General features: G+C 31.1%; 6 protein-coding genes across 10 annotated transcripts; 4 read left to right on the forward strand and 2 right to left on the reverse strand.

The window, feature by feature from the left end:
• Nucleotides 1-31: 31 nt before the first annotated feature.
• Nucleotides 32-2,159, forward strand: LOC124493677 (protein RCC2 homolog). Its single transcript, XM_047056777.2, has 3 exons — nt 32-655; nt 715-1,049; nt 1,107-2,159. Exons 1-3 carry the CDS (start codon nt 349-351, stop codon nt 1,911-1,913), a joined length of 1,449 nt encoding a protein of 482 aa, XP_046912733.2. The 5' UTR covers nt 32-348; the 3' UTR covers nt 1,914-2,159.
• LOC124493254 (peptidyl-prolyl cis-trans isomerase FKBP4) lies at nt 2,068-4,132 on the reverse strand. Its single transcript, XM_047056322.2, has 3 exons — nt 3,732-4,132; nt 2,519-3,672; nt 2,068-2,454 (listed from the first exon to the last, which is right to left on the reverse strand). The coding sequence occupies exons 1-3, from the start codon at nt 3,865-3,867 to the stop codon at nt 2,284-2,286; spliced, it is 1,461 nt and encodes a 486-aa protein (XP_046912278.1). The 5' UTR covers nt 3,868-4,132; the 3' UTR covers nt 2,068-2,283.
• On the forward strand, nt 4,106-7,054 carry cass (apoptosis inhibitor cassowary). Of its 2 annotated transcripts, XM_047056321.2 has the most exons (6): nt 4,106-4,495; nt 4,559-4,720; nt 4,790-5,248; nt 5,310-5,375; nt 5,440-5,848; nt 5,904-7,054. In XM_047056321.2, exons 1-6 carry the CDS (start codon nt 4,418-4,420, stop codon nt 6,449-6,451), a joined length of 1,722 nt encoding a protein of 573 aa, XP_046912277.1. In that variant the 5' UTR covers nt 4,106-4,417; the 3' UTR covers nt 6,452-7,054. The 2 variants fall into 2 exon arrangements, with proteins under 2 accessions (XP_046912277.1, XP_075588063.1); XM_075731948.1 differs by lacking the exon at nt 5,310-5,375 and having other exon boundaries at nt 4,202-4,495.
• Nucleotides 6,475-7,284, reverse strand: LOC124493255 (uncharacterized). The gene is made up of 2 exons (XM_047056323.2): nt 7,016-7,284; nt 6,475-6,774 (listed from the first exon to the last, which is right to left on the reverse strand). Exons 1-2 carry the CDS (start codon nt 7,164-7,166, stop codon nt 6,551-6,553), a joined length of 375 nt encoding a protein of 124 aa, XP_046912279.1. The 5' UTR covers nt 7,167-7,284; the 3' UTR covers nt 6,475-6,550.
• Nucleotides 7,285-8,253: 969 nt separating this feature from the next.
• Nucleotides 8,254-12,211, forward strand: LOC124494001 (ATP-binding cassette sub-family G member 1). Of its 4 annotated transcripts, none has more exons than XM_075731946.1 (6): nt 8,254-8,686; nt 9,034-9,179; nt 9,743-10,118; nt 10,202-10,826; nt 10,888-11,337; nt 11,408-12,211. In XM_075731946.1, exons 3-6 carry the CDS (start codon nt 9,766-9,768, stop codon nt 12,095-12,097), a joined length of 2,118 nt encoding a protein of 705 aa, XP_075588061.1. In that variant the 5' UTR covers nt 8,254-8,686; nt 9,034-9,179; nt 9,743-9,765; the 3' UTR covers nt 12,098-12,211. The 4 variants fall into 4 exon arrangements, with proteins under 4 accessions (XP_075588061.1, XP_075588058.1, XP_075588060.1 ...); XM_075731945.1 differs by having other exon boundaries at nt 8,555-8,686; nt 8,857-9,179; XM_075731947.1 differs by having other exon boundaries at nt 8,555-8,686; nt 8,857-9,179; nt 9,746-10,118.
• A 118-nt stretch (nt 12,212-12,329) lies between these two features.
• Nucleotides 12,330-13,964, forward strand: ldbr (lariat debranching enzyme). The gene has a single exon (XM_047057135.2). The coding sequence runs from the start codon at nt 12,409-12,411 to the stop codon at nt 13,768-13,770; it is 1,362 nt and encodes a 453-aa protein (XP_046913091.2). The 5' UTR covers nt 12,330-12,408; the 3' UTR covers nt 13,771-13,964.
• The last annotated feature ends 55 nt before the right edge of the window (nt 13,965-14,019 follow it).

The following is a 14,019-nucleotide window of genomic DNA, read 5'->3' on the forward strand; positions in this document are numbered from 1 at the left end:
GTATGTGTGTGTGTGTGTGTGTATTTGTCTTTGTTTGTCTGTCTATCTATCTACCACAACCACCACTGTCCGTTTTGTATTATAATTTTAGTATAATTTGATCGAATTGTTGGATTCCATTATTCTTTTTGTGTACGAAATTTATTTATTTTGTATTTGTGGGGGAAAAAAAATTTCCATCATCATCATCATCATTATCATTATTTTCCCTTTTTGTGTTTATTTCACACATTGGCATTTGATTTGATTTGATAATAATAACTGTGTGAGGCAACCTTGATTGGGAAACAAGTTGGGAAAAAAAGGAACCCGAGAAACGAAAAAAATTTGTTTTTTTTTCTTATGTGAATGGCGCCGAAAAAACGTACAGCCAAATCGGCTAATGATTCGATAAAGCCAACCAAAAAAAGTCGTAAACAAAAACGATCATCGAATCTATCATCTGATTCGGATCTTGGTTCAGATAATGAAAATCTCAACAATAATGGTAATAATGATACGACAGCTGAAGAAACTTCAACAGTATCAAGCGATTGGTGTATCAAACCGGATGATCTTGTTGGTCGTCTTCTTGTAAGCGGTGGTACCAATTGGGATCTAATTGGCCGAAAAGAAGTACCGAAAACGGCAGCTGCTGCTGGTACTGCTTCAAATGGTTTGTGTTTTGTTTGTTGAATTCTAGTATTTAAAAAAAAAATAAATTTTCATTCAAAGGCCGTAACCTATGGGGACCTCATCAGACTGAATATCGTGTTCGATTTGCTGTTAGTGGTTGTACTGCATGTCATTCCATAATTGTCACTGAAGATGGTAAAGCACTTACATGGGGGCGTAATGATCGTGGCCAATTGGGACATGGTGATACAATTCGTCGTGATGTTCCTACTGAAGTTGAAGTTCTTAAAGATTATCAAATAGTTGGTGGTGCTGTTGGTCGTGGACATACATTGTTTCTTACATCCAAAGGTCAAGTTTTTGCTTGTGGCGATAATAAAAGCGGTCAACTTGGTGTTGGTAATCAGATACAGACCGTATTGGCTCCAACACGGGTTCGTTGAATACATTACTCGAATCTAGATTTATCTAATCAATCTTATTACTTATAGGTTGCACATCGTGGCAATCCAATTGTCAAATTAGCATGTGGTGCCGAATTTTCATTGATTGTTGATTGTAATGGTAATCTATTTTCATTTGGATTTCCACAATATGGTCAATTGGGCCATAATACTGAAGCAAAGTATTTTGCATCTGGTAACAAATTGGCATATAAATGCGAATATAAACCACGAAAAGTTTTGCTATTCATTGAAAAAGGACGCGATGGTCATGTTACACCCATTCAAGATGCACGAATTATTGATGTTGCATGTGGTATTAATCATTCACTTGCATTGGATGATAAGCAACGTTGCTTTTCCTGGGGTTTTGGTGGCTATGGAAGACTAGGGCATTCCGAAACCAAAGATGAAATGATGCCACGTTTAATAAAAACATTTGATAATCGTGGTGTAAAAGCTATTTGGTGTGGTGGAACATTCTCACTCGCATTAGATCAACATGGTTTACTTTATTTCTGGGGCCAATCAAAAACATCGGGTGAAGCAACAATGTATCCGAAAAATGTACAAGATCTTAATGGTTGGAATATTCGATCAATTGGTTGTGCTAATCGTTCAATTGTATTAACAGCCGATGAAAGTGTTATTAGCTGGGGTCCAAGTCCAACATATGGTGAATTAGCATATGGTGATACAAAATCCAAATCATCAACAACACCACAAGAAGTTAAACCATTAGAAGGAATACATATTCATCGTGTTTCAACTGGATATGGTCATAGTCTATTCATAGCACGTGAAGAATCGGAACAGGAAAAAGCATTGATTAATAAACTACCTACATGGCCATAATTTTTAATTAAGAAAAAAAACTTAGATGGTTTGATTTAGCTTATTTATCAACCAACATTCATACATCCATTATCATCGTCATCATTTAATATCTTTTGAATTTTTGATAAAAAAAAACAAATCAACATTATCACATTCTATTCATTTGGAGATATGAATCAAAGAATTGAAAATTTATTCTTTTTTTTTGAACATTTTAAAATTATTGAATTCAATAATAATGAATAAAGTAAAAATGAATTTTGACTTTTTGACATTTTTTTTTTGGATGTAAGTGGTGGTTGTGGTGTGTGTGTGTGTGTAAGACGAAAAAATAAATTTAAGATCTCCATACAAATTTTGGTGTGTATTTGCGTTTGTTTTCAGTTCATCAAGCATTTGCAGCTTGTTGTTGTTGTTCCGGTTGTTGCTGCTGCTGCTGTTGTGGGGATTCCGAATCCTTAGCCTTGGTTTCATTGTCACCATCAATGTTGAAAATTTTCGAATCATCTGCTGCAGTAGTAATAGTAGTAGCTTGTGCGGCTTTTTTCTTTGCCTCTTTCTAAAGATGGGTAACAAAGACAAAAATAATTAAAATTTATGAATAATAAAAACCTTTCAATTACCTCGCTATCTCTTTTGGCAAATATTTCAAACATATTCTTGTATTTCATCTTCTCTTTTTCCATATGTTCTTTAATACGATTAATACAATTAATCATTTGACTTTTTGCTGCCGAATTTTTCGGATCAATTTCCAATAATTTTCCAAAATCTTTTTTAGCCAATTCATATTCTTTCTGACCATAAAATGCTTGTCCACGACGGAATAGACCTTTTTCATTTTCTGGATCAATTTCTAGTGCACGGTCACAATTTTTTTGTGTTTCCAAGAAATTTTCCACTTTCAAATAACACATGGCTAGATTTAAATTACCTGCCAATAAAATGTCACGTGCTTTTTCCTTTAGTTCTGGTTCAAAATTATCTGTTTCAGTACCAATCAATTGTATGACACGTTTATATTGTTTGATGGCCAATTTGTATTTAGATTCTTTGAAATATTTTGTTCCTTTCGTTTTGACCAACAATGCCTGTTCTATGCGTTCATTATTTTCCATATCTTCAATTTCTTTGAGATTTTCAAAATTTTTCAGATATATTTCATATTTTAATTGTTGATAATCATTTGGAATGCCATATTCTTGATTGCCTTGGCCATCACCCCATACATATTTTGGCTTGACAATTATCTCGCAACGTTCATCTTTTTTCATTTTTCTCACAGCAATTTCAATTGCTGGTACAAGATTCTCTTCAGAACCTTCACCCAGATAGAATGTCACCTGACGTGATTCAAATACACGATCTTCATATTTGCCAATGTATTCAATGTTACAAGTAGATCCTTCATTTGGTGTAGACCATTCGCTACCATCTTTAATGATACGTCGCAAAATACCACCATCAGCTTTTTTTGTTATATCTTCCAATTTCCAATCAAACAATTCAATTTCAAAGATCAACGTAGAATTTGGCGGTATGGTAGGTGGTGAACCACGTTCACCATATGCCAATGATGGATCAATTTTAAACGATGCAACTTCACCCCGTTTCATCGTTTTAACGGCAATATCCCATCCTTCGATCACTTCTTTGGCTCCCAATGTGAATACAAATTTTTCATTGCGATCACGTGAACTATCGAATTGTGTGCCATCCAATAATTTGCCCACATAATGAACCGAAACTTTATCACCATTACCGGGTTTTTCCCAACCTAAATATACAGAAAAAAAGAATAAAATTTTGAACCATTTATATCGAATTAAGCCATACCATTTCCTTTGGTAATGATAGTCTTCATAAGCTTTCCATCTTTTTGTGGTGAAATATCAAATTCACTTTGAAGAGAATCCGATTCGGTTGAATCTCCCAAACCAAGTGATGACACGGAATTTTCTTTACTACTCATTATGTTTGATTGAAATAATAATAAAAAAAATTGATCGCTATGAAAAAAGTCACAATGAAATTACAATGAAGAAAAATAGCGAAAGTGAATGAATGACATGAAATGTTAGAATTTGTGATTATATAATTTCTTTCGAATTTTTTTTAAATTAATATAATAAATTTCAAGTGTTTTTCTTTGCTTCGTTCGAGAAAATTCGCCAAATATATTTATTACAAAAAGGATCGATGAACAGACTGAAATCACATTGCTTTGTGCCGCGAGTGTGTTCACACATAAAATGCATGCAAAAGAAAAATTCAATTGTCTCATTATTATTGAACCATTCATCCACAATGTGACTATCAAACGCCATCTATCGACGACAAATATATTTTTATCTCATATCTATTCGACATGCTGCTAGCTATTTTTTTTTCATACACGCCGGTCAATTGCTCATATCACGAAGAATTTAATTGAAAAATTTGAGTCCACCAGTGTTCCAAAAATTATTGACATCCAAAAAAAAAGAAGATTCTTTGATTTTTGTCACTTTTTTTAAAAAACAATGGCTTCAATTGATCCACTTGATCAACTATATGAACATTATAATAAGCTTGATTCCGCCAAAGAAAACATCAAACAGGTAAGATCAGTTGGTTGATTTGATTTGGTTTTCATATGACATTTTTTCACTTTATTTACAAAGTTTGAATCCGATTATTTGGCCATATTGAATGCTGTACATGGTAGTCCACAGGAAAAACAACTTTGTTCACAATTTATATCGAAATTTTTTGTTCATTTTCCTGATCATTATGAATCGGCAATAGAATTATTGCTAGATCTTTGTGAAGATGATGATCCTAATGTGAGTGTGATTTTAATGTTGGCTTAATTAATTACAAAAATAAATTTCTGCTGTTGATTTGTCATATAGATTCGACGACATGCCATTAAAGAATTGCCAAACATTTGTCGTGATCGAAAAGAATTAGTTACAAAAATTGCCGATGTTCTTGCACAACTATTGTTGTCGGAAGATCCAATAGAATTGAACATTGTCAATCAGGCACTCATAACATTGGCCAATTATGATATTAAAAGTTTTCTACTCGCTTTATTTGGCCAAATTCTCGATGGTGAAGATGAAACACGTGATCGTGTTGTAAAATTTTTTGGCACAAAATTTCGAACAATCAAACCGGATTTATTGACCAAAGAAATTGAAGAATTCATTCTGGAAAATTGCAAAAAAATTCTAATCGATGTGACCAAAGAAGAATTCATTACATTGATGACATTGTTGGCTGGACTAAAAATTTCCAAAACTGTTCATGGTCATAATAATTTGTTGGCCATTGTCAAAGATCAATCAGAATTAAATAATGATTTTATTGTAAGTATTAGACGCTTTCAATTCAATTTGACAAGTTTAATGTTTTAAATTTTTTACTTAGCCTTCTGAACCGGACTCATTAGATAAATTTCTTATGTGTGTTCGTCACGGAATTCCGTATTTTTCGGTAATTTATCTATCATTATCATTGTTATCTAAATTAATATTGACATTAATTTTTTTCATTATAGCAATTCTCACCATCGACTGAATTTGTTCAATACATTTGTTTAAAAATTCTTCCACATTTGGCACAAATTGAACAACAACAACCAGGTTTGGAACTGGAAGTTCTTCAGGCTCTATCGGAAATTATTTCATTCGTATCACCGACACTGGAAACATCTCAATTTGAACAATGCCAAAATGCCGTTTTTCAATGTTTACTTGGTTACATACCAAAACCACCAGAAGATTTGAATACATCAGCTACCGATTTATCATCCACCGATGATTTGCCTAGTACACAATTTTCACATGTCGAATGTTTACTCTATTCACTACATCAGTTATGCAAATTGAATCCGAAATATTTCGAAGCTGATAGTAAGGCAAATGAATTCAAGGATTTTAAATTACGACTTCAGTATTTGGCTAGAGGTAAGTTTTTTTTGATAAAAATTGCAATTTTCCAAATTTAATCAAATATTCATAGGCGTACAAAGCTATGTAAACAAATTGAAAAAAGTCATCTCTACCTTGAAACCATCAGAATTGAAAACTCCGGAAAACAAGATCAAAATGATTGCATTGAAAGCAACATCGAATATCAATTCATTAACAAAAGATTTTTTTAAAATTCCACCATCCTATAAAACATCTATACAATTATCATTCAAGAGTTCAAAATCAACAACGACATTGCATGCTGCTGCTTCCATACCGACTTTAGCATCGGATAAAACCGATAATGGTGGCGATTCATCTTCTACTGCTGATCCAGCTACGATTACCAAAAAACGTCCGCTGATTACTGCACCGGAAGGTTCAGAAACAACCTCATCAACAACAGTGAAACGTGAACGAAAATTTTATCAACCACCAGTGGGTAAGTTCAATAAAACATCACCCGGATCATTTCGGCCAAGATCATCATTTAGTCGAAATTATAATATCAATAACCAACGATTTAATCAACGTCAACGTGGAGGATTCAGCGGTGGTCGAGTTGGAAGAGGAGGAGGTGGCTTTCGACGTTTCTAAATAACTGTGTAGTGATGGGTACATAAAAAAGAACATAAAAATTTTTTATTCGATTGGAATAATCAACATTTTTCATTCTATCACATTTAATCAATCAAATCAATCGGTAGCAAACATTTTTAATGAATGTAATTCAATCGAATCGGTTTGTCGACGACAACCACGACGATATTTTCTATCCAAATGATGTTGACGTTTTGTACGCATCAATATACGATAGTGATCATATTTGTATATATAATTATAAATGACAATAATGATCATATAGCCAATGGCCATTAATGTTATGATGATTATGGCCAAATCGAATGCAGTTATTTTGCCTATAATGAATAATAATAATGATAATGGATAGAGAGAATAATATTAGTATATTAGTATTTTTTTTTTGTATTTTTCAACAAAATAAAATTGTCATTTGTTTTTTTTTTGTGGAAATTATGAAATTTTTTTTCATGACAATGTCATTTATTATTTTTTTTGTATCTTTTCTGCACTTTGATTATTTCTGATGAAAATTATTCTACTAATTGAATTATATAAAGAAAAAAAATTATTACTTACCTAATAGATGAGAATCGAATAAATTTTTACCAAATAAAACATCTTGATGATGATCATGATAATGATGATTAGAATCTGATGATTGACTGGGGCTGTTACGTCGGTTGTTGTACATCAACGATGTTTCAGTAAATTGTTGTAGAATGTTCATTTTTAATTTGAAATTTATAGAAAAAAAATTCAAAATTCAATTTAAATTTTTTAAAATTTACTCAAATGAATTGTTTTAAACCTGATGATGATGATGATGATGTGATGATGCTCACACAATTCGATTATGCGAGAATGATTTTTACCAAAAAAAAAAACACGATATTTACTAATCGAATAAATTTGAACATTTCATTTATGGATTTGCCATGAGCGATAATTAGATGGTTAATGAAATTCGTTTTTTTTTCCAACCATCCTTTTGATGGTCATTCATTTGAAATTCATTTGGTTTTTTCATTTTTATTATTATGATGATGATGTACATTATTCATTTTCCATAATGATGATGATCTACCATTGCAGTGGCCCATGGTCAAACGAAATTTTTCTCTCTCTATTTTCATTCAACGGTGGGGGGTGGGGAAGCAATTCATCTTAATGGGCTAAAATTTTAAATTTATTTCAACATCAAATAATAATACTTTTATCTTTATTCAAATTATACATTCATCCATCTTTATGATGATGGTCAATTTGACCTTGTTGTTTATACTTTTCAAATAAATCGACTACAATACATGTTTGTATTGGTCAATTTTCTGTTTGTTTATTTTAAATTTTAAAACATCTATATCTATAATATATTGTGAATTATCAACATGTTATTCTGATTCGATTGTTTATCATAATAATGCACCGGTGGTGCATTTAATAAAAAAAATTGACAAATATTCAATGATTAATCATCATTGATAGAAACAAAACAAAATTTTCAATTTCACATTTCATGATAAACAATTGAATATAAATTGGTAAAGTGCTACATTGAATACAAATTGTTGCTATCCAAGTAAAAAAAAAGAGAGAAAGATTTCAAATGTAATGCGCATTTTGATGACAGAATTATAACCGTTTTTTTTATTATTATATAGACTGAATGCTATGTCATTTTATTCCCTTTTCCCTTCAACGTCGTCGTCGTTGTTGTTGTTGTTGCTGTGGTGGTTGTGTTGTTTGATCCAAATTGGCCAAAACTAAAACAAAACAAAAAGGAAAGGAAAATCGAGCAACACCATGTTGTATATATGGTGGTATGAAAAAAAAACGTAATTTTCAAACAACCACGATAGGGTTAGGTGATTCGTTTATTATCATTTGACTATTGGATTTTGTGTTTGTGTCAAAAAAAAAAAAAAAATTGTTGTCAATTCTGACACACACACACACACCAAATAAAATCTTTCACAAACAATAAATTGTCCTTTTTTGTCGTGTGTGTGTTGTTCGTGAAGAATTTTCAACTTTTTTTTTTTGATTGACAATACAGGTTTTCACAAGGTGTTTTTTTTTTGTTTGTTGACTTTCAACGTTTTTAATGTTTTGTGTATTCGATTCGATTGTTATTTATTTTTGTGCGTGTATATATTGTGGCTACATAATAGGCCAAAATACACCGGCTAATATAAATAAAAACTTGATTTTGACAACGATGACGCGAACGAAAAAAATCAAATGACGGTAATGATCACTGAATACTATCAATACCTGCCTGCCTGCCTGCCTATATATAATGGAAGATCTGATCAAATATCATTTGTGGTTAAATATCGAATTTTTCTTTTTTTGACATTAATCAATCAATATTTGTTCGTTAATTTTCTTTTTTGTTTTGTTTTGTTTTTTCTTAGTGACATTTTATTATTATACATCAAAGTAATTCTAAAACACATGTGTACATTGGTGTTTAAATTTAAAATTTCTCTCTTTTTTTTTGTCCAATTCATTCACATTCAATATAAATATATTAATTAAATTGGTCATCTTTGATCTTTATCGTCGTCGGTCTTCCTTGTTTTCATTTTTAGATTTTCCGTTTTTTTTTCTTTCATTGGATTTTTATTTTTGGGTGATAAAAATTTTTTTTCTCATCCACTAATACTTGTTTGCAATCCTCATCATCATCATCATCATCGTTACTGACTATTATCATCATCATCACCGAGTTCACAAGGTAAGTTCATTTCCCTTTTTTTTCATTTTTTATGCTTTCATAAATCCTAATCACACACACACACACAAACGCACATACAAATTCATCTCTTGATGATGACAATACAAAATACAATACAATGATGAAGATCATCATCATCATAATTATATGAACAACAAAATGGGAAAAAAAAGAAAAGAAAATTTATTGTCTTGGTCAAGTCTTTAATATAGAAAAAAAAAATTTTTTTTTCCTAGTACAATGATTCATCAATCGTAGGACGTTCTATTGCATCCATGATGACAATAATAATAATAATGATGATTGTTATATAGGAATTGTAGGAAAATTTTCAGGTCTATCCATATGATGATGATGATAATGATGACTAAATGATAATGGTCATGGCATTGTAGAGAATCATTCATTTTTTTTCCTTGATAATTTCTGTTTTTTCTTTTCTTTTTTTTTCGCAAGACGGTTGTTGTTTTATTGTTTGAATTTTTTTTCTGTTTCCTTTCATTTTTATTTTTATTTTTATATTTCATCGTTCATTCGTTGTTTGTTTGTTGAATAAATTTCAGTAGTCAAGTAGCGACCATCAACCATGGAACCTATAGTGATCGATCCACAATCATCATCTTTAGTATCAATAAAGAAAAAGAAGAAGAATGATCCATTAGAAAAGAGACAATCATTGAAAATGAATCCAATTAATATTGATAAAAATAATATTAAAAAAATTGAAAATGAAGCCATCCATTTTTATTGGAAAAATCTTTCATATAAAACGGCTAAGAATAAAATTCTGGTCAATAATTTAAGTGGTCATCTTCAAAGTGGTTATTTGACCGCCATTCTTGGTCCAAGTGGATCTGGGAAAACAACGTTATTTGAATGCTTAGCTAAACGTCGTATAAAAGGTATGACAGGACAAACATGGGTATCCAGTTCAATTAGGTAAGTGGCTTTTATTTTAAATCAATTTTTTTTGTTTGTTCATCTAATTCGTGATTGATTAATTTTTTTTCACAATCACTTAGTGATTTTAAAGAGGTTCGCATCATCTATAATCCACAAAAAGATTTTCTATTCTCTGTATTATCTATACGTGAAAATCTCAACTATGCATGTCAATTACAACGTTATTGCGGCCGTAATATTGATATACTTAATGATAATACAATCAATGATGATGGTGATGTTAAATTATTGGATGCATCGAAATATGATTGCCATAAAGTGGAAGAAATTATTGATCAATTAGGTCTTACACAATGTGCTGATGTACGTGTGAGTAATTGCAGTGGTGGTCAAAAGAAACGTCTTTCGATAGCATTGGAATTGATATTTTCACCTAACGTTTTGTTATTGGATGAACCGACTACAGGATTAGATTCTGTATCATCATTACAGCTTGTACAGTTATTGAAAACGATGGTTAAAAATAATCCAATCATCATCTGTGCTACAATTCATCAACCATCGGCTAAATTATTTTCATATTTTGATGATCTTTATGTTATATCAACATTTGGTACATGTATCTATCGTGGTCCAGGTAACCAGGTTCTGGATCATTTTCAAAGTTTTGGCCTTAATTGTCCCGTCTTTCATAACATATCAGATTTTGTACTTGAAATTGCTAGTGGCCTTTATGGTGATGAGGTATGATTTTTGTTTACAGAATTATAATTATATAAATTAATTTGTTTTTTATATTCATTAGATCATCTATAAACTAACGGATGCTGAAGCATCACAAGAATTGATTGATCAGAATAAATATCAAGTAAATGTTAATGTTGATCGAGCACTTTCGAAAGAAATGGCATTCGATCAGATACAATCATCATGGGCATTGTTTAAACGTTCATCATTGATATCGTATCGTGAACCATTCAACTATGCTCTCAGATCATTTGGTCTATTGATGTTAATGGCAGTACGGCTTGTATTGAAAAATCGGCAATCCACATTGATCGATAATGAATGTTTCAATTCAACACGTTTTGCCAAGAAATTCATTGAAATGGGATCTAATCCAGAAAACTATAAAATTACTGCATTTCTAAGCCGTGACATTATATTGTTAATCACTTCGGTAATGTTTACGGTTATCATTAGTTTGGTACCATCATTGATGCTGTTTCCTCTTGAACTGTCAGTATTCATCAAAGTAAGTTTTTATCATTGTTTATTATCGATTTTATTCATTAATTTTTCCATCTCTCTCTCTCTCTCTATAGGAACATTCCAACAAATGGTACACACGATGGTCATATTATGTATCGAAATCATTTTCGGATATACCACCAACATTGATATTTCCATTAATATATGCAGTGTTTACTTGGTTTCTGGTTGAATCACCACCCGGAATCTGGCGTTTTTTCATCTACATTTCATTGATCATTTCAACCAGTTTACTTGCCCATAGTTTCGCTATGGTCATATCAATACATTTTATTAACAATACGATTGCTGCATTAATTTGTGGTGCAATGTTATTCGTACCGTTTTTCATATTTAGTGGTTTTGTTATACCGGTCAACAAATTGCCTTATTATGTACGGCCATTTACTTATCTATCCGTTTATAAGCTTTCAATTGAAGCCGTTTTGATTATATTCTATGGATTTGGTCGCTGTAATCCGGATCATACAGGTTTATCATTATCGGATTTTACCAAATATTTTGGTGATTCAATTATGAATATAACCACCTGTATGGAACAATTAACATCATTACCACCCGTTCAATATATAATTGATGGTTTTAACAATGAAATCAAAACAATTAATCAATCTATCATTTTGAGCCGTTTCGATCTGGATAATATTGATTTATTTATCAATTTTGGTTTTATCATTTCATACATAATTATATTACGTGTATTTGCATATGTCATATTAATGTCGAAAAGTATTGCCAAATGATTGATATTTACAAAATTGAATTTTTTTCCCGAAAGAATTTCGAAATGTTATTCTGTCATTCTGGTAAATTGATATATTGAGATTTTAAAGAATAAAATTTTATCACAAAAAAAACGAAAATTTTAAATTGTCGTCACTTCAATTGATTTCGATTCATCGCAGTTCATCAAATCAATGAATTTTGTAGCAATGAATGGCGCTATTTAAATAATTCGAATTTCGATACAATCGATTGTTTACGATTGTGAGTGGTTTTCATGCGCGTTTTTTTAATGATTGGATGATCAAAATTTTCAATTATAATTTAAAAGATGAAGATTGCCGTTGTCGGATGTCTACATGGAGAATTGGACATTGTCTATCAGCAAATTGAAAATTTTGAAAAAAGTAAAAACATTATTATCGATTTAGTGCTAATATGTGGTGATGTTCAAACAATTCGAAATGAAAATGATTTTAAATGTTTAGCTGTACCGCCAAAATATCGCCGTCTTGGCGATTTTCATCAGTACTATTTTGGTGATAAAATTATTCCAAAATTAACATTGTTCATTGGTGGTAATCATGAAGCATCGAATTATCTTCAAACATTACCGTATGGCGGTTGGGTGGCGCCCAACATGTATTACCTTGGATATTGTTCAGTCATTAGATTTGGACCATTACGAATCGGTGGAATCTCCGGTATATTCAAACAACATGATGCTAAATTAGGACATTTTGAATGTTTGCCATATGATCAGGGAACAATGCGATCAATATATCATATGCGAGAAATGGAAATCTATAAATTACTTCAATTACCTCGAACAGATAATTATAAAAATCAATTGCTCGATATTTTCATGTCACATGATTGGCCCATAAACATTCATCAATGTGCAACCGAACGTAATTTGAATAATCTTTTGAATCGTAAACCATTCTTTCGTCAGGAAATTGAACAATGTCGTCTTGGTAATCCATTACTTCAACCATTAGTTCATCATTTCAAACCGAAATATTGGTTCGCTGCACATTTACATGTAGGATTCAATGTGACTGTAACACATTCTAATTCACAAGAACAGGTATCTAGTGAATCGAATCAATCGCTGCCCGTAATTGAAACGCAATTTCAAGCATTAGATAAAGTTTTACCAAGAAGGTATTTTCTACATATTGAAGATATCAAAATCGATCAAGATAATAATGTAGTCAACGATTCATTGAAGTTTGAATATGATCCAGAATGGTTAGCCGTATTGAAAAAAACCGATCACCTTTGGAAAGGATCTCGTGAACAGATAAATGGAATCAACATTTTCAATTGTGCTAATGAAATTGAAATTACTCAGAATGATCTCGATGAAATTGCTAAACAATTTTCAGATGGTGATTTTTCCATACCAAATAATTTTCAACCATGTAAACCAGTATTGGATCGTACAAATGATTCAGATGCATCAAGAAAAATCAACTATACAAATCCACAGACAACTAGCTTTTGTTCAAAGCTAGGAATCTGGGATCCTAACGAAATATTCATAGAACAAAAAGCTGATGACGTAAAAAATCCTGATGAAATTGATCTCGACTCTAGTAATGATGAAGATGACGATTTAGATAAATCATCAAATAATAAACGTATGAAATCTGATATGTTTTTCATTGACACAAAGGGTACACTTTAAACGTAATCATCACTATCATTTGATTTTTTTTATGTAAATAACTATGAATAGAAAAAAAAATTTATGAAAATTCAAAGATTTAATCAAGGACATTTTTCGAAATTTTTTCAAATGGCATTTTATTCGAACGTTTAACTAAAAAAAACTGCCAAACCTGTCCACAATCAATAAACAAAAATAAAAATAAAAACAAAAATAAAAACAAAAAATAAAAATAAAAAAATTCACCATGTTTGTAGATATTTATTC

This window comes from Dermatophagoides farinae, chromosome 6, assembly GCF_024713945.1.
Source record: "Dermatophagoides farinae isolate YC_2012a chromosome 6, ASM2471394v1, whole genome shotgun sequence".
Lineage (NCBI taxonomy): Eukaryota > Metazoa > Arthropoda > Arachnida > Sarcoptiformes > Pyroglyphidae > Dermatophagoides > Dermatophagoides farinae.

Coding starts and splice junctions, on each gene's coding strand:
- LOC124493677 (XM_047056777.2), top strand. CDS start 349: ATGGCGCCGAAAAAACGTACAGCCAAATCGGCTAATGATTCGATAAAG. Junction 656..714: donor TGCTGGTACTGCTTCAAATG/GTTTGTGTTTTG, acceptor TTTCATTCAAAG/GCCGTAACCTATGGGGACCT. Junction 1,050..1,106: donor CCGTATTGGCTCCAACACGG/GTTCGTTGAATA, acceptor TATTACTTATAG/GTTGCACATCGTGGCAATCC.
- LOC124493254 (XM_047056322.2), bottom strand. CDS start 3,867: ATGAGTAGTAAAGAAAATTCCGTGTCATCACTTGGTTTGGGAGATTCA. Junction 3,673..3,731: donor TATCATTACCAAAGGAAATG/GTATGGCTTAAT, acceptor CTGTATATTTAG/GTTGGGAAAAACCCGGTAAT. Junction 2,455..2,518: donor TTGCCAAAAGAGATAGCGAG/GTAATTGAAAGG, acceptor ACCCATCTTTAG/AAAGAGGCAAAGAAAAAAGC.
- cass (XM_047056321.2), top strand. CDS start 4,418: ATGGCTTCAATTGATCCACTTGATCAACTATATGAACATTATAATAAG. Junction 5,376..5,439: donor ACGGAATTCCGTATTTTTCG/GTAATTTATCTA, acceptor TTTTCATTATAG/CAATTCTCACCATCGACTGA. Junction 5,849..5,903: donor ACTTCAGTATTTGGCTAGAG/GTAAGTTTTTTT, acceptor AAATATTCATAG/GCGTACAAAGCTATGTAAAC.
- LOC124493255 (XM_047056323.2), bottom strand. CDS start 7,166: ATGAACATTCTACAACAATTTACTGAAACATCGTTGATGTACAACAAC. Junction 6,775..7,015: donor ATTCGATTCTCATCTATTAG/GTAAGTAATAAT, acceptor TATTCATTATAG/GCAAAATAACTGCATTCGAT.
- LOC124494001 (XM_075731946.1), top strand. CDS start 9,766: ATGGAACCTATAGTGATCGATCCACAATCATCATCTTTAGTATCAATA. Junction 10,119..10,201: donor TGGGTATCCAGTTCAATTAG/GTAAGTGGCTTT, acceptor ACAATCACTTAG/TGATTTTAAAGAGGTTCGCA. Junction 11,338..11,407: donor AACTGTCAGTATTCATCAAA/GTAAGTTTTTAT, acceptor CTCTCTCTATAG/GAACATTCCAACAAATGGTA.
- ldbr (XM_047057135.2), top strand. CDS start 12,409: ATGAAGATTGCCGTTGTCGGATGTCTACATGGAGAATTGGACATTGTC.